The 18799-nt window shown below is 45.2% G+C and overlaps 1 protein-coding gene and 1 non-coding gene across 3 annotated transcripts in view; one reads left to right on the forward strand and one right to left on the reverse strand.

Annotated features, from left to right (window-relative positions):
- Cnn3 (calponin 3) overlaps nt 1-18799 on the reverse strand; it is a 156364-nt gene that overhangs the window by 69937 nt on the left and 67628 nt on the right. Inside the window, exon 4 of one of the 2 annotated variants that reach the window (XM_040751959.1) lies at nt 15337-15794. The exons of the other annotated variant lie outside the window; for it this stretch is intronic. Coding sequence (XP_040607893.1) covers nt 15564-15794 — 231 coding nt within the window. The 3' untranslated portion in view covers nt 15337-15563. Of the gene's footprint in view, nt 1-15336; nt 15795-18799 lie in introns of those variants that run through there. 2 annotated transcript variants of the gene reach the window in all.
- On the forward strand, nt 7644-7750 carry LOC121142553. The gene has a single exon (XR_005879587.1). It is a non-coding gene; the product is annotated as a U6 spliceosomal RNA (small nuclear RNA).

Consider the following 18799-nt stretch of genomic DNA (forward strand, 5'->3'; position numbering starts at 1 on the left):
CTAGATTTAAGTTTCTTCATCGAGGAACAAGACGTAGCAATAGTGCCTACTTCACTGTTGTGAAGAACTGACTCTGTAGACCAGGCTGGCCTCAAACTCAGAGATCAGCCTGCCTTGGGTTGGATCCTCAGCACCAAATAAATTAGGTCTGGTGGTGATACCTGCAATCAGGGTATAGCAGTCAGAGTATGATGCGGTGAAGACCATCTTTGCTGTGTAGCAAGTTGGGGCCTTGGTCGGACACATGAGAGCTTGTTAAAAAAAAAAGACATCATTGTGAATTTGAGCTCCTATGCACCCCCTCCCTAACCTGCCTTGGCCTGGAACTAAATTTTAAAAAAGCTGAACTGGCGGTATCGCTCAGTGGTAGCATGCTTCCCTTCCATGTGCCAGGCCCCGAGTTCAATACCCACGAACGTATTACACACTACAAATGCACAAAAGAGAAGGGTCTGGGGCCGATGGTAGACGGAGAGAGAAGGGAGAAGCATTTCATCAAAGCCCTTATGGACATTTGCTGGTGGTACAGTCCATTCTCCAACGAACGTCCTCAGCAAAACTTTGCTATTCAGAGCACTGGGATCACAGTGGATTTTGGCATGTGACCATGAAGGTCATTGACCTCCAGGTCAGACACTGGGCTCCAGCAGCCAATTACATTGTGTTGTGTCCAGATGAACAAACAAGAGCCCAGGAGAGCCAAAGGATTTGCCTGTAGACCGAGCTCACGAGCACCAACACCGGGCGGGGCGCAGGTCTCCCGACTCCCTGGTTTCACAGGCATGAGGTAGCCTTGGTGTCTCATCTCCTCACCGACAGTAAAGAGGTACTTACAGTTTCAACAATTAAAAAATGATTCGTTTCTATTTTGCAGTTCTTGGGAAGGAAGCCAGGGCCCTGTGCATTCGAGGCAAGCAGTCGGCCCATGAACTGTATCACTGGCCCATCATAAAATCTGCTTTAATGCAGGGACTTGCTAAAATTGGTCAAACTGGTCTCAAACTTCAATCCTCCTGCCTCAGTATCCTGAGTAGCTGAAGTGTACCGCCAAACCAGCTTTCTTATTTTTTCATTTTTGTGTAGGTGGATGTGCGGATGCCCAAGGAGGCCAGAAGAGGGTTGGATCCTATGGAGGAGGGATCACGAACAGTTGTGAGCTCCTGCTAGACATGGGTGATGGAGAAAGGGCCTCTGGAAGAGGAGCAGGCACTCTTAACTGCTGAGCTGTATCTCCAACCACACACCAGCTCTCTTAATGTGAAATTTCAAGAATTTCTCAATGGGTGGTGGTGGCGTATGCCTTTATCCCATTTCTTGGGAGGCAGAGGTAGGTGAATCTTGTGAGTTTGAGGTCAGCCTGGTCTACGGAGCGAGTTCCAGGACAGGCTCCAAAGCTACATAGAGAAACCCTGTAAATGGAGATCTTAATTGGTCTAGATAATTAAAACCCAGAGTCAGTGAGAAGGAGCAAGCCACTACCACACCTTACCTCCTTGGCGTCTCAGCGGACAAGACAACAAGTTCCTGATTCTCCCTGCTTATATCCTGTTTCCACCCAGCTACCTCACTTCCTGTCTGTCTGTACAGACCTCAACACCTCTATGGTTAGCTAGTGACAAGCTCCATTCTCTGACCTTCAGACCGGCTTTATTTGTACAAGATATCACCACATTCAAAAACAAAAAACAATTTATTCTTCATGAATGTGATTTTTTTTTTTAGATAAGGTCTCTTTACATAACCCTGGCTATCCTGGAGCTCGCTTTGTAGACCAGGCTGGCCTTGAACTCACGGAGATCCACCTGTGTCAGCCTCCCGAGTGCTGGGATTAAAGGCGTGTTTCTCTATGACCGGTGATTTTGTTTTTGAGATGTGCTCCAGGAAGCCTCCTACCTCTGCCTCTCCAGTATGAAGGTTACCGGCATGCCCAGCTTTACATGGGCTCTGGAGATCCAAGTTCTTAGTAGCAGGTACCTCATCTGCAGATCCATTATTATTATTATTATTATTATTATTATTATTATATTATTGCAGCCCAACAATGTAATTTTAATGGTGACATACTTATTATGTGAGGTTACAATGATTTATTAAATATTTACATTTTTGTTTTTTTCCTCATTTTTATTATATCTGAGATTTTATAGAATCGCTTTACTGTACTGTCTTACTCTCAAACAGATGACTGTGAATTTTCTCATCTATAAATAAGAAGTGGCAATACTATTCCTAAGGCTATTGAGAGAACCCAGTCAATTTGATGTCTATGAAAGGCCAAAAAAACGGTGCCTGGCATGTAAGCAGTCAATCCCGTCTGCTATGCTCATTATTCCTGACTTCAGGTATTTGTGGTCAGTATCCAAAACAGAACTAAACTGACTACTTGCTAAGCACATCAAATGATGCCCTCTAGAAATACTGTAATAGTTTGTATGCTTGCAGAAATCTGCTTTTTCAAATTATCTGTCATTTGCTGGTTGTTTCATTATTAATAATGATTGAACTTATGTTTGACTAGGTTTTATTTCTGTGCCTCAGGATGTCCTTGGAGGGCATTTTGGGGAGGGGTCCCTGCATATCAGAAGTTATTTTCCAGCATTAGGGTTTAAAGGAGACAAAGAGCTGCTCATTTGATTGGCTGGACATCCGTTCAACAAGGTCACCATCCAGTTAACTCACCTTCTTGGGAGCCTGTGGTTGGGCCAGCAGCTGCAGGTCAGAAGTTCAGAACAAAGAGTGAAATCCCAGGATTAACTGTCATACTCTCGAATCAAATATTTCTCTGGTGAGTCAACTTCCCATGGCAATTTGGAGGCTTTGCCACCACTGCTGCCTGCTTGCCGCATCCTCAGCTGGCATCAACAAGGTAGCAATGCAGTCGAAAAGCAATTTACCGGGTGGAAGCTGCTTTTCAGGAGGGTCTCAGGGGAGTAGCAGCCACCCTCGGGGAATGTGGTTTTCTTGTCTGGCAGCGCAGTGGGAAAGAATGTGGAATTAAGCACTGTCTGAGCTCTGGCTGTGCCTAGGACCAGCCGTGCACCCAAAGCAAATGACTCCAGTTTCTCTTTCATAAAGTTAAGAACTTCTTTTGGTTTGCTTTTCAGATTCCTATTATATCTTTTCAAAATGAGGCGGTAGCCTAAGCGTGGTGGCTCATGCCTGTAATCCCGTCATTTCAGAGACGGAGTAGGAGGGTCGGCTAGCCTTTGGTACACAGTGGATCTTGCTTGAGACCCTACCTCAAAAACGAAACAGCAAGAAATGAGGTGGTAAACATAACTTAACCCTGCTGACGTGTCTGACAGCATGAATAAAGGCTCCGGTTCTCAGTCACCTCCCTTCTCTTTCTACCTGGCCCCATTCCCTACAGTGAGAACTTGCTTATGCAATGTCCACTCCTTAACCTACAGGACCAACACCACTCACATTTCCCCATCACAAGCAACTCAGTCGCCTCTGAGTCCCAGGCACGGCTCACTTGTATTCTCTGGACAAGAGATCCATGTAAGCCCTACAAGTAGGCTGGGCTACGAGACAGTATTCTGGGGTCCCGGAGAAGCAATTCAACTTTAACAAGAAGTATGGCCACATCCTATGTCCCCATGGGGAGACAACTGGGGATCTCTGGAGTATGTAGCCTAAGTTGCCTGACTTTGAGGAGTAAATGAGTCAAAGCACATGCAGTATGGCTAGTACCCGGCCTGTTGCTAGAACTCAATAAATGATGCCGCTGGAAGGATCTCAATGATGATGGATACCACTCGAATTGTTTTTTATGTGGTAAGGAAACCCAAACACTGAAAAATGTAAATTAGCCACGGTTAAATCTGTGTAGGTGATAAAGCCAGCATCTACACACAAGGCTTCACTTGTCACCTGCCTTCCCTCTGCTCCATAATGCAGTTGCTAGGGCAACAGAAACAGGGACACTTTGAGGTCAATCAGAACTACAATGTTCTTGGTTCAGAGAGGTGGCCTGAGCTATTACCATCTTCTGCTCCAGTTTAGGGAATGTGCCCTTAGAGAAAAGGGAGCCTTCAGTGAGAGTTAAAAGCCTCCAGTAAGCATCTGGTTGGGCTGACTCTGGAATGCCTCAAATATTTACCGAGCAACTAGAGGTACAGGCCTTAGGCTGATAAAGGACGCGGTGACATTTTGTGCTTGGTGGCAGTCTGTTGACCAAGAATATCACGGTGGAAATATGGGTTCAGATTCATGGATCAGGTTTGCAGGCTGAAACTTTTCCCCTTGTGAGTTAGACATAAAATAAAAGTGATGTTTAAATGGCCTTTCTTGTTCTCATTTTAAAAGCTAGTTTTATTTGCATTTTGTCTTCGATCAATACATTCTTTGATTTGGTGGGATCTGAAATGTCTGCTGTGACACATGTGGCGGGAAGTATGTGGGTGTCTGGTAGCTGCATTTATGGGTAGTCCTATGGACATGAGTACACGTGTTTGTGCAGGAACGTGAGTACGCCTGTGCACACGGCAGCCAGATGCTGGCATCGGAAGTCTTCCTAATCGCTCTCTATCTATTGGGATGGAGTCTCTCACTGAACCCAGTGTTCACTAGTCTAGCTATCTCTGGGGATCCGTGTCTCCATCTTTCTCCTGCTGGCATTGCAGGTGGGCCACCACACCTGTTTTAGAGCATCCTAGGCTTCTGAACTCCAGTCCTCAAGCTGGTGTGACAAGTGATTCCACTGAGCTATCTCCCCAGGCCTGCAGTTTGGCCGTTCCGCACCAGGAGTTCCACCCATAGCCATATATCCCCAGAGAACTGCGATCGTGCTTCATGAATATTCACAGCATATAATATCCCCAAGCCCAGAAATAACCCAGATGCCCATCAACTACTAAATGGATAAACAAAATACCCTAGGTAGAACCACACAATGGGATGTTATTTAACCGATGAGTGAAATAGGGACTAGAGAGATGACTCAACCACATCTACTTGTCATGCAAGCACGAGGACCTATGTATAAACCAGGTATGGCAGCGTGTTCATGTAATACTGTTCAGGGTTGGGGGCAGCAGAGAGAGGTTGGTCCACAGAGCTCACTGACCAGTCAGCCTAGTGGAATCATTGAGCTCCAAGATCAGTGAGAAATCCTGTCTCAAAAATAAAGTGGAGGGTGACCAAGAAAGACATCATACTTCAATATCTATACACACATGCTCACATGAATGTGTACACATCCTGTATAACACAACACGCACACTATATGGGTGAAACTTTACACTACTACACCAAGCGAAAGAAGCTAGTTATAAAAGACAAATAGCAGATGATTCCCTTCATATAAAAAAATGACCGATCCATAAAATGATAAATCCCTAGACAGAAACTGGGTTAGTAGTGTCTAGGAACAGTGAAAAGATGATGAGGAGAGGAACTCCTAACAAATATGAGGTGTCTTTTGGGGATGACGAAAAATGGTCTGGAATTCATAGTGATGGTTGTATAACTAACTGTGCATGTACCAAAACCCACTGAATTGCATCTGGGTGGATTTTATAGTGTGTGAATTATATCTCAGTGAAAACCACTATGGCTAGCATGAAATAACTTGCTCCTGCATCTTGATAAAGTGACCTCACTTTCTCACCAGCACAGTCCCTTCTGTCCCCAGGCCAGTGTGACTGAGGTAAACTATAGTTTTCTTTCTTTTTTTGAGACAGGGTCTCTCGAATGTAGCTTTGACTCACCTGGAACTCACAGAGCTCTCCTGCCTCTGCCTCCCAAGTGCTGCGATTACATGCACGTGCCACACCTGGCTTTATAGTTTTCTAACTGGTCTTCTGTACCTCACTTTCCCCCCTTCCCTCTGAACCGTCTTTTCATGAATCTGATGTCCTTAGCTGCTAGAGGACAGCTGAAGTGACATTTGGATTCAAGGAACTGGCATGCTCGCTTTCTGGAAGGATGAACCCAGTCCCGCTGTAGAGGAATTCAAGCACACGGATGGGCAGACTGTATGCAGGCACCGCGTTGAGAGACCTTAGAACAGACTTGGGTCATAGTGCTCCCGGCCTTGCATCTTCCAGATGAGGCAGCTGAGCCACCCCTAGCCCTTTTAGTCTTCCCCCACGGAAGCTTGGACACCATAAAGCAGAGAGAAGCCTTTCTTTCCATAGCCTGTGAGGTGCCCATCCACAGAGTCTAAGGGCTTCGTTAAATGATGGTTGTTTTCCACTACTAATTTGTGAGGTAAATTGATGCAAAGCATAGGTAATTAGGGCTGGTAGTATAACTCAGAACATTTGCCTAATGTATGCAAGGCTATGTTTTCAAGCCTGGCGCTGCAAATAAAATTAAAAAGCTAATTGGAAAAAATAGCTATCAAAAGAAGCCAGTCTCTCCCAAGTTTGGTTACTTTGGATTGCTATTAAAAAGGGAAGCAATTTCTTGCCCTCAAGGTAAAAGGAAGATGTATTCCTAAACCAGGATAGGAACAAGATTTTTCCTTTTCCCTCTTCATGTGGGCCTCATGTCACAGTCAAACAGAAACCAGTGGATACTTGGAAATCTCTTAACCATATGCAGATGAATAAGCAAACCGTTGGACCTGAGCGCTAATCTTTTTTCCTTTCCTGTAGAGCGGAGATTTTTTTTCCACTCTAATAAACTTGAGCCTTTGAAACAGAAGTCATGAGTCTCTTACATGACGATTAGCAGCAAGAATGTGGGAAAGGAGATAGCTGGGAAGTGTGAAGCCTTAATTAATGCCCAAGCCATTTGCCTGAAAGCAAGAACAATGTTTCTGGCAGGAAGTGCCCAATAGCTTTTCTGTCTCACTTGGAATCCTTAACAACCCCCCCAACCTTCCCACTGCCCTAGTCTTTTAAAATACTGATTTCATTTTTACTGACTTTATAAAGAGAACTTAAAAAGTTTTCAGACTGGCTCTCATGATTGAAACAGTCATCCTCTATGATATCCAGGAGGGCCTCTCTCCCCATTTCTGGGGCCCCATGTGGCTGCCAATCCTCAGAAAGTACAAGCTCAAACTATGGCTAGAGTAAAACTGAAGAAAAGCCAAGCAACAGCAGGAGGGATAGAAAAGTCTGGAACAGCAGGCTCTTGTCTCTTCTCAAAAAAGAGGAGGGAAGAAGCTTCAAAGAGCAGGGAAGGAAAACAAGACATCGATGGAAATACCATATACAGAGTTGGCAGGGAGACAGCGAGGAACCGAAGGAGCCCAAACCCTTCCTTGCCCAGTTCCAGCCTAGGAGGCAAATTAAAAGCGGTTCAGTTCTCAAACTGATTTTCCCAGCATTCTCTGGACCTAAAACCAGATAGAGCACGCGAAAGGGACGGCTCCATAGTACACTGACAACCCAAGCAAACAGACTGAGCCTGCAAAAGCCAGACGGAGGGCGAACCTGAAATGCCCTCCTCAAGATCTCACTGGAACCCAAGAATCTGAGTGAAATGATGGAGGTGCGGAAGCCCGGGTCTGCACCAGAGTGGGGGAGGAGACGAGTTAGGTGGAACAGGATTAGCTCCGCCCCCTCCTGCGGCAATGGGGTAGGCAGTGAGAGTTACGTGCCTGGGGGAATTGCTACAAAAAAAGAATGTCAACATTTCTTTCACTCTCACTTTATGTGCGAACATTTCCACAATTAAAAGTTCTAGTGCTCGCTTCGGCAGCACATATACTAAAATTGGAACGATACAGAGAAGATTAGCATGGACCCTGTGCAAGGATGACACGCAAATTCATGAAGCGTTCCATATTTTTAAAAGCCGGGAGTTGGGAGCGCATGCCTTTAATCCCAGCACTTGGGAGGCAGAGGCAGGCGGATCTCTGTGAGTTCGAGGCCAGCCTGGTCTACCGAGCGAGTTCCAGGACAGCCTCCAAAACAATACAGAGAAACCCTGTCTCGAAAAACAAAACAAAACAAAAAGTTCTAAAAGCAGAGGTATATGGTGCTCTTGCCAAGGATCCCGCTTCAATACCTAGCACCTACACAGCGACTCACACGGCCCTGTACCTTCAGCTCCACGAGATCCCACACCTTTTTTGAGCACACCAGGCATGGATGTGTGCACTTATAGCTATGTAATTAAACATTCATATCCATAAAAACTTAAGAGTAAATAAATCTTTAAATAATTTTACCTTCTAAGAATAGGGCTGACGAGATAGGTAAAGTGCCCACGTGAGCAACAATAACAAAGTAAAATAAATCTTAAAAAAGAAAGAATGTGGATACTGAGGTAGGAGTTTGGTGGTGGAGGTGACAGATTCTGTGTTATGTGTTTTTCCATTTTCCATGACTGTGAAAAAACACCACGACCAAGGCAAGAAGAAAGGGTTTATTTTGAGTATATGGTTCCAAGAGGGGACAGAGTCTGCCACCATCACAGCAGGGGAGTGTGGCAGCAGGCAGAGCTTGGCAGCTGGAGTAACAGGTGAGACTCACATCTCTAACCACAGGCAGGAAACAGAGAGAAATGAAATAGCCTGGTCACTTGTAACCTCAAAGCCCACCCTCATGACACGCTTCCTCCATAAAGGCCATACCTCCTAATCATCAAACTGTGGACCAAATATTCAAATGCTTGAGACTTGTAGGGGACATCTCTTTCAAACCAAAACAGGTAGTACTGACGATGACAGTGACAATGATGATGATAAACTTCTGGGTCTGAGTACTTGGCCCGTGGGTGGAATGTGAGTCCCTACTTTCTTGGTTGTTGGTGATCTTATTAGTTCCCACCGTATACGATGGGATCATTGCTGTTAACGGAACATGTCCCTGCATGGCAAATACTGACAAAGGAAGCTCACACAGAGAATCTCACAGGGGTCTTTGACAATCCTAAAGGTATTAATACATGAGACCAAAAAGCTCCAGGGTAGCTGGGCGGTGGTGACATACACCTTTAATCCCAGCACTTGGGAGGCAGAGGCAGGCAGATCTCTGTGAGTTCGGACCAGCCTGGTCTAAAAGAGCTAGTTCCTTGAAAAACAAAACAAAACAACAACAACAACAACAAAAGCCCCAGGGTGTCTGGTCTGGATGAATTATCACCAAAGCAGACTTGGGTCAAGTCTGGATATATATGAACTTATATGTTTAATTAATGTCACTATTTTGTCCGGAACTACGGTGTAAGTATTGCTAAGTGTGGAACAAGGAGACCAAATAGCCCCTGAAGCAAAGCGAAACACGATGAATGAAGTTATTCATCTGCTCCTTCCACCAGCGATCTTGAGCACGTGTTCCAGTCATGCTCAAAAGGCAGAGAAACCCCATGGTAACCTTGCTTGCAGATGGCTGTGTCACACAGTTCTTTGGAGATGCAACTCAAACTAGGCTCTAGGAGACAAGGAAGACTGTGGTGGTGAAATTTAAGCTTGACAGAGCAGGAAAAATATTCCAGGCATGGCCTTTCAAATCTCAGTTAAAATGTCTTTTTAAAAAATTTATTTACCTAGACCTCCTCACTGACACCCACATTCAGGGGGTCTAGGTCAGTCCCATGCTTTCCACACAGACATCAATCTGGAGTCCAAGAGCTCCTCCTTGTTCAGGTCAACTGTTTTTGTGGGTTAAACCAGCCTAGGTAATCTATGGGGCCTTGGGTAGTATTTACCCCTGGTGTACAAATAGACTTTGAGTGTCCATGCCACAATATGGTAGGCTCTCTCAGCTGGTACTCTTAGGGGAAGGCCTATGCCCTGCCCTGGATGAAATGACAGTTATTGGAGATCCACCATGGAGTGCCTCACCCTCCTAGGGGATCAGACTAGAGATTGGGTGGGGGACTGGGGTACCTGGTGTAGGGAAAAGGGACCAGTCAAAGAAACACACCCTGAGCAGAGCCAAAGAAACACACTTTGGCCCTGCAACCACAACCAAAGAAATGTACCCTGACCCTAAAACCAGTGCCAAAGGAACACACTTTGTCCCTGGAATCAGAGTCAGTGAAAGAAATGCACCCTGGCCCTAAAATTGGAGCCAAAAGGCTAAAAAGGACCAGAGAACACACTTTGGCCCTGAAACCAGAGCCAAATCTGACCCTAATCCTGTGTAAAAAAGTAACCAATCCCGGAGCAGAGCTCTAGCCAATCTGAGCTCAGCACTGAAATCAGACCAATCCCTACTCTGGAAAAACTTCCCCAACCCCAAGAATCCCTATATAAACCCTGTGTATGTTCAGCTTGGCTGGTCCAGCTGCCTTACAATAAACCCCTTTGGATGAGCTTCGGGTGAAGATCTTCTTTTGCGGCGGCGACAGAGCAGAGGCGACCCTGGGCAGAGCAGAGCGAGCAGAGGCGACCCTGGGCAGAGCAGAGCAGAGCAGAGCGAGCAGCGCTGTAACACTTGCCCGGGAAACCTTCCTTGGCAGAGCAGAGTTGTTACACTCTGCTCCCGGCTCCCCGCTCTCCGCTCTCCGCTCTCCAGGAGCAGAGCTGAACTGTAGCAACTTCGCCTGAGAAACCTCCTGCCTAGCAAAACTGCTACACTAGGCGAGCATCCCCAGCTGGAAGACCCTGTCCTGCCGGAGCGGAGCTGATCCACCGGAGAAGCTTTCTCTGAGGCCAGGCTGTAAGCTGCCAAGCTTACTGCAACCTGTGGTGGTCCTTGGCTCCCGAGCTCCAGGATACCTTTCTACCTGAGCTGTGTAACACTCAGTATCCATGGCTCAGGATACCTTTCCACCTGAGCTGTGTAACACTGAGTATTCTGTGACTCCCGAGTGCCAGAATACCTGACCCACTCCTGTTCCATCCTGTCCCAACCCATCCCGAAACGCTTACACCTGGTAGGGAGGGTGGAGGAGGAGGGGAGGGAGAGGGAGCTGGGATTGACATGTGAAACAAGATTGTTTCTAACCTAAATTTTAAAAAAAACTCTAAAAAATTTATTACACTGGTGGATGGTAGCATACATCTTTAATCTGAGCCCTGGGGGGTGGGGTGGGCAGAGGCAGGCAGAAAACCCAGTCTTGAAACACACACACACACACACACACACACACACACACACACACACACACATTTTATGTACATTGGTGTTTTGCCATGGGTGTTGTGTTCCAAAACTGGAGTTATAGACAGTTGTGGGCTGCCATGTGGGCACTGGGAATTGAACCCAGGTCCTCTGGAAGAGCAGCCAGTGCTCTAAACCATTGAACCATTTCTAGCCCCCTAAAATGTCTTTTTCAAGGCTTTTCCTAGTAGCTCTTTCAAGAAAGGTAAGGACGCGACCCTTCACGGCACCCTGCTTATTTCCTTACAAGTACTGTGTGAAGGTAAGTTTGGGATTGGGATTGTAGGTGTCTGGCAGATGCTAGAGAAAGTTGGGCAAAGCCAAACTCTGTTACATTTAGTAAGTTATTTAGACTCTTTGTGCTTTAATTCCTTAATAAAATGTGCCAATGGAATCAGGAATTTATACTGAATTGTATTTAAGTTGTGGCCATGGAGGCTGGAGAGACGGTTCATTGGCAGAGCACTTACCTAGAACCCGGGGGTGGGGGTGGGTATGGAGACCAGGGGACTGAAAGGAATGGAAGACATAAGCTAGGTACTGTGTCAACGGCAGGGTCAACAGATGAACTCAGCAAATGAGAGAAGTAGTAAAGGCAATGCCCAGGAGAGAAAAGGAAAAAAGGATAAGGGGAAGTTCCAGCAATACCTTTTCTTCCCCCTGACTTTATGGTGAACTCAAGGCTTTAACATGCTATATAAGTGCTCTACCACGATGTGATCCTTAACACTTAAGAGAGGTTCTGATCGGCAATTGAAGGTGCTTAATGTTGCAATGCCATCAAGTCTCTTTTAGTTGGGGCTAGGAAGGTGACCCAGTTAGTAACATGACTCTGTGCAAACCTGAGAACCTGCAGTCAGAGCCCCCAGAATACACATGAGGCCTGGCATGGTGGTGTGTACCTGTATCCCCATGCTGGGTGTGGAGACAGGAAGCCAGGGGATCACTGAATGGGAGAGCTTCAAGTCCAGAGAAAGACTCCATCTCAAAAGAAAAAGGCAGAGACCCGATTGAGGAAGAAACCCAATGCCAATCTCTGGTCTCCACCCACACCTATTTGCAATGGGATTCCCCACCCCCCACTCATTCCCTCAGGTACCCCATCCCCCACCCCAAGGGCCACCACCCCTCCTTTTAGCAGACAGGGCTTTATATAAAAGAAATGTACTGACTCAGTCTAAAACACAATACAGAAAGGGGACAGGCTTCCCATTTTAACTCACCGTGTTACTTCAGAAGGTAAAGTAATGTATTTAAGTTGCTTTTGTAAAAGGAAGCTTGGTCCTTTGTAGCAAGGACCCATTGCTATTCAATTTAAAGTCCTACAATGTTCTTGTTGACGTGGATCACAGTGCCCTCCGCTCCAGGCTCCAGGCGTGAGCTTCCTGCCATGACTCTGGGCATCCTTTTTGAAACAGACCTTCTGACCTGGAAGGCTGCTGAGACCTTTCAGGATAGCTGTACAGTAGATAATAATCTACAGGGAAGTAGGTGTGGGCAGGATGTGTGGTTTCCCTGCCTCTCATCTGAAGGCTGGTTCAGTTCACTTGGCACAAATGGTGTCTTATACTAAAAAGGTTCATTCTGGAGTGTTCCAAGAGAAACACAAAAGAACAAGCTACCTATTGATCTTCATTTCAAGTTGAAACTAGAACGTTCTTTCTCAATGGTATAAAAAGGCACAGCGAGGGAACTGTGTCCCTTACTATAACCTCAAAGCAGCCACCTCTGCCAGTGCAACCTGGATCTGTAAAAGTAACATACAGCAGGACATGCACTTGTTCACCGAATAATCTAGAGCTAAGCAGGAAGACACGTTAACAAGAGTCTTGCCCTGGCTCTGAGTGTGTACAGCAGATCAAACCTGGGGAGATACACTACACAGACTCTTTCCTTGATCCTGCAGGCTAGTCACTAAGCAGGTGCTGCGAACATCTGGCACATGCATTTCTGGGGGAAAAAATAGGACACCTTTTGTATACTTCTCCATGGCCTGAGACCTTTTGCAGCAGGATTATCTGGGCTGAGGGAAGCTGCTGTGCAGAACTGAGAGGCATCAATGGGACTGAATACAGCCACTTTACCAAAGGCCACTTGGGAACAAAGTACACAGGGAGAAGGATTCTAATATGAATCAAATGTACACACTGTTGCCACCAGCATTATTTTCTCCCTAGCAAAATAGAAGCTCACTTCATCCCTGACCCTGGGTAAGTTATGGTAATCTGCTGCTGATACTCCAGGTCAAGAGGCCACTGTAAACAGTTAATGCCTGGCATTCAAGCATTAAACTCAAAGCAAGTAAGTCTTTGGTTGGCTGCCCTCCCCAAAGGCCACCGAGGGTAGATAGTAAGTTCAGACAAGTCTGAGGTGGTCTCTAGCCCCGAGCCAACGAAAGCATACTGGTGACAGATGTGCCTATACTGTTCGGTTCAGGAAAGGAGTCTGATAAAAGAATAAGAAGGCCCACAATGGCCTTAGCATTGCATTTTTTTTTCAGTACTGGGGATTGAAGTCAGTGACTCACCTATGCCAGGTAAGCACTCTATCTATCTTCTTTGAGAAAAGAATTTGCTAAGTTATCCAGGCTGGCCTTGAATTTACTCTGTAGTCCAGGTAGACCTGGAACTTCTCATCCTTCTGCCTTATCTTTCCAAATAGCTTCAATTACAGGCTTGCACAGTCTGGCCAACTTCACGTCATCCTGGATGGTCATGCCTTTTTAATCTAACGTGATATCCTTATCAATCAGTTTCCATTTACTGATTCGCTTCTATGTGGCTTTCAAGTGCCCCGGTGTTTGTATGGAGGTCAGGGGACAACCTACAAAAGTCAGTTCTCTTCTTTTACCACATGGGTCCTAGGGACTGGACTTAAGCAGTAGGCTTCATGGCAGGCATCTTTGCCTACTCAGCCATCTCTCGAGATTTATATCATACTGATACAACAGAATATTTAAGATAAAAAACACGAATTCAAATACTGTATGTGAATGTCTTTACAATTTTTTTGTGGCTTTGCTTACAGGCAAGAGACAAACACTCCTGGCCATTGCGGAACTTCTCTCACAGACATGGTTCTGTTAGGGGCACGGTCTCAAGCGGCACCAGCTACACGATTTGTGGGGTCTAAAGTGTGAGTTCCTGTTTAAAATTAGGAAGCCGCTTGAGGTTGGAGCTGAGAGGCCAACTATTCATCTAACACGGAGGGAGATCCTTGGTTTCATCTCTAGCACCAGAAAATGGCAGCAACAGCAGCAACAACAGCAAATAATAATACAACAACATGAAACAAATTAAAGATTGAAAGCAGAGTGTGAGGACCCCCCTGAGTATGGCACTCTGACTGTACAAACCTCATACTCATGAAACTGGTGCCACCTTCAAGATGGTCTACCTAGGGTCAGACCTGGCTTTGTCATTTCCTAGTCATGTGACCCTGGATGAGCCATTCATAAAGCAGGGACAGTTAAGAGTGTCGACCTCATTGAGTCTTTCCAGGTTGAAATTAGGTATTATCTGAACAGCGTTTAAAATACCTGGCATACAACAAGCACTACATAAATGTTTATACACTTGCTAACAGACAGACCTAAGCATCTCAAAAGACTAGAGACAATTACAGCCATGGCACTGGAAATAAATTTAATTCTTTTTAATGTTTGAGAATTGGGATTCCTAATCAACGCTTTTATAACTACAGCCCTGGTCATTTTAAAATTTATTTTAACCAAACAGACTTTAAAAATACTGTCTGGATACTGGCCAATACCACATAAAGCAAGACTGAAGAATGAAGAAAGACATTTGTTTGTGGCCAGAGATCTAGAAGCCTGTGGAGTGTAAACTGTCATGAAGCCAGTTTAACAAACTGCTTCCTTTAGGCTGTGATAGCTCACTGGGGACATCACTGCTTCCACACAAGGATTAAAGCCTGACATGTCTGAACAGAACCAAAGGAACACCTTGTTCTCTCTCTCCCCTCTCCCTCCCCACTTCCTTGTGCCCAATTCTTTATGTAGTTGAGGCTGGCCTCAAACTTGGTAGGTAGTCAAGGATATCCATGAACTCCTGACCTCCCTCCCTCTATCTCTGAGTGTATAATCATATGCTAGAACAATACCTACTCTCCAAACCAGCTTATCCTGTCCTTTTCTTTTTATAATGCAGAATCCTTTTGTTTTATTTAAAGCTGTAAAACAGGAAATGTTACTAAACATACAAACTCTATATTTAGGCAGAGAAAAAACAAAACTTAAAAAGGCAAAACAAAACAAAAAAAAAAACCCCAACAGGGCTATAAGAGTCAAAAGAAAACCCACAAGCAGTGTTACACATTTTTATTTAGAAAAATGTGTTAGTGTGCAGAGATATCTATTTGCTGGGCGCTCTGTGATAATGTTTGTCTTTCTTCATTGTGTTGTCTGCACCCTTTAAACTCTTCACCATTAATAATTCTTTGGGCTTTTGGAAAACTTTACAATAAAGACAGAAATTATAGTAAACATTATTGGTAATTGTAAAATTCTCAAGACTCTGAAGTTGCTATTTGTCAAACAATTCGCCCAAGGTACACAGATTTAGGGTACTTCTCCTTGAGAGCTGGCCACTGAACAATGAAGTAATCAGAGAGATGAAGGAGAATCTTTCCAGACAGGGATAAAGTTTCCACTCGGCAGATGCTCTCAACGTAGACAATGATCACTTTCTTTATTCCAAGTATCCCAAGGAACAGGGCAGACACACAGATGGGAACACATGTTCCTGGTCCATTACACAGCACCTTAAAAAAAAGTCAAAATATAGAACATTGTCTTTAGTGGACCATTCTGAATTTAAAAACACCCTAATTTTTGGGGATTTATTAATCCAGTTAAATCTTTCTTGCTAAGAACACACTGATGTTACAGTGTGTACTGAAGGCTCTGTACCCAGAAGTCCTGTGGAACTTTTATGCCTTGGCTTTCCTGCTTCCCAGCTGTGTGACTTGGGGGAAACCACCTAACTTCATCATCATCCTCTCTCTCTCCCCAAGTGTGTATGAGCGAGCGTGTGTGCGTGCGTGCGTGCGTGCGTGTGTGTGTGTGTGTGTGTGTGTGTGTGTGTCTTATGCTCTCTCGTTCATGTACATGGAGAGGCCAGAGGTTGACACTGGGAGTCTCCTTTTATTGTTCTCCACTGTATTATTTGAAACAGGGTCTCTTGCTGAATCTGGGGCCTGCCATTTTGGCTAAGTGGCTGGCTAGCCCTGGAGTCCTATATCTGATTCTCTCCACTCACCAATGCAGGGCTACAGACTCCTGTGGCTTTTATGTAGGTGTTGGATATCAAGCTCAGGTGTTCCCCCCTGTACGGCAGGCACTTAGCCCACCAAGCTATCTCCAGGGCACCACAAGTGGTTTAACTTCCAACTTCTAACACAGTGGTTGGTTGCTCACTACTCACTGAATGGAATATTTGACTTTTCTTGGAGCCTTATGAATCTTCATTGTCCCACAATACAGAGAAAACAGAAAAACAGACAACTGTCTACAATCCATTCAGTTTTTTTTCTACTTACATTTTTTTTTTTTAGGAGAAATGTCACCTTTTTTTTTTAAAAGATTGATTTATTTATTATGAATACAACACCCTGCCTCCATGTACACATCAGAAGAGGGCACCAGATCTCGTTACAGATGGTTGTGAGCCACCATGTGGTTGCTGGGAATTGAACTCATGACCTCTGGAAGAGCAGTCAGTGTTCTTAACCTCTGAGCCATCTCTCCAGCCCTACTTACGTGTTTTTAATGTTGAAGGAAATGCTTTCAATGACTATGATATGGTATCTCTTGGGGCTCCAACCCCACAATCAGGACATTCAATAGAGGGCTACCACATGAAGCTTTTTTTCCCCCTCAAGAAAACTGAATCTGTGTTTGTAACACAACTCTAGTATTTCTGGAATTCTGCTAATATCTGCAAAGAGCCACCAATTTTAAACAAATTTAGTCTAACAATTGAAATAACAATTCCAATCACAGAGCAACTGCAAATAATTTTTATTGGTCTTTGAAGAAATGAGGAGTCTTATTTCATAGACTTATTAGCAAGATAATTTATTACTATTTGAGAGGAAAAATGTATTATACAATATCTTCCTCATATGCCCATACTGACTGAATTAGTAAAACCCAATAAATCATTTGACTTCCCAACTACAAAACAGGAGGCTTGTAGTTGTCTACACATGCCTGTTAGCATTGTGCACAATGTCACGTGATCCTTCCAAAACCAAATCCACTAAACATCAGAGAGTCTCCCAGTGGGATGGGTCTTCAGACACAGGGTTGAAATTCTTGCAAAATAGGGACTCTCACCTGGATGGACAGCCTGCCTCCAGGTGAACATGGCTAAGGTCGCAAGGGTCGTCTTGCCTAGCTTCATCCTTTCTGCCCCCATAGCCACCTAGACACCACTCACTGAACCCTCTCTGCCAGTTCTCAGGTGCGTGTGTATGCGTGTGTATGCATGTGTGAATTTTTTCTTAGTTTGTGTCTCTCACGAGAACTTTTCATTTAGAATGTCTCTTGGGTTAGCAGTGACTAAGCGAAGCCAAGTCCAGCCCTTCGTCTCCATTACATTAACAGACCCCCAAAGCAGTGTGCAAACACAGGGACCCAAGACTGGGCAATGGCCATAGCTCTCACCACCACCATTAACAACTCACTGTGGCCACAGACCACACCGAACACTCACACACAAAATGCTTTAATTATTACTCACAGCAATCATTTGAGAGAGGTTAAACTATCTTTTCTTGTAGATAAGAAGGCAATCTGCTTGATCACAGGTTTAGGAGGGAGAGACCCTATATGGTTTCAGGCTACATTTTTCTTCAGTTATCATCCTAGCTTAAAAACAAGAAAACCAGGCTAAGTGATTGTCAGCCCCACAACTCCAGGCTGCCTCTACTGTGTTCAATACCCACACACTCACTCGGAATCCTCTCTAGACTTTAGAGTGCCCCCTCCCCGTGGTGGGGCCAGCCCTGGGCATCACAGGATGGTCAGAAGCATCCTTGGTCTCTGTCTACAAGACTTTTGTAGTCAAGACAACCAGAAAGGACTTGAAGCATCTGCCACATCTTTCTAGGTGACAGCCACTATTAAAATGCTTCCTAATCCTTGGGCTGTTTGTAACAATCTTGCTTCACATGTCAATCCCAGCTCCCTCTCCCTCCCCTTCTCCCACCCCCTCACCAGGTCCCCCAGCTCCCAACCCAATCCCCACTCCGATGCCCAGGGAGGGTGAGGCCCTCCATGGAGGATCTCCACAGTCTGTCATGTCATCCAGGGTAGAGGCTAGGCCCTCTCCCAAGAGTCCAGGCTGAGAGAGCATCCCTCATTGTGGGATGGGCACCCAAAGTCCATTTGTATGCCAGGGATAAATAGTACCCAAGGCCCCATAGATTACCTAGGCCTCCTCACTGACACCCACATTCAGGGGGTCTGGATCAGTCCCATGCTGCCCTCCCAGCTATCAGTCTGGGGTCCAAGAGCTCCCCCTTGTTCAGGTCAGCTGTTTTTGTAGGTTAAACCAGCCCAGTCTTAACCCCTTTGTTCATCAGGTCCCCCCTTTCTGTCACTGGATTCCAGGAGTTCAGTTCAATGTTTAGCGACACAGAACATTTTAATATGTTGTTTTTTAAAAAACATACATATCCACGTGTGTTCATGTCAACATCCGGCTGACTGCATACAGGTGACAAATACATAAATGACTGGGAACTAGTGAGAGCCGCCTACA

Source organism: Mesocricetus auratus, unplaced genomic scaffold (assembly GCF_017639785.1).
Source record: "Mesocricetus auratus isolate SY011 unplaced genomic scaffold, BCM_Maur_2.0 Super-Scaffold_100009, whole genome shotgun sequence".
NCBI lineage: Eukaryota > Metazoa > Chordata > Mammalia > Rodentia > Cricetidae > Mesocricetus > Mesocricetus auratus.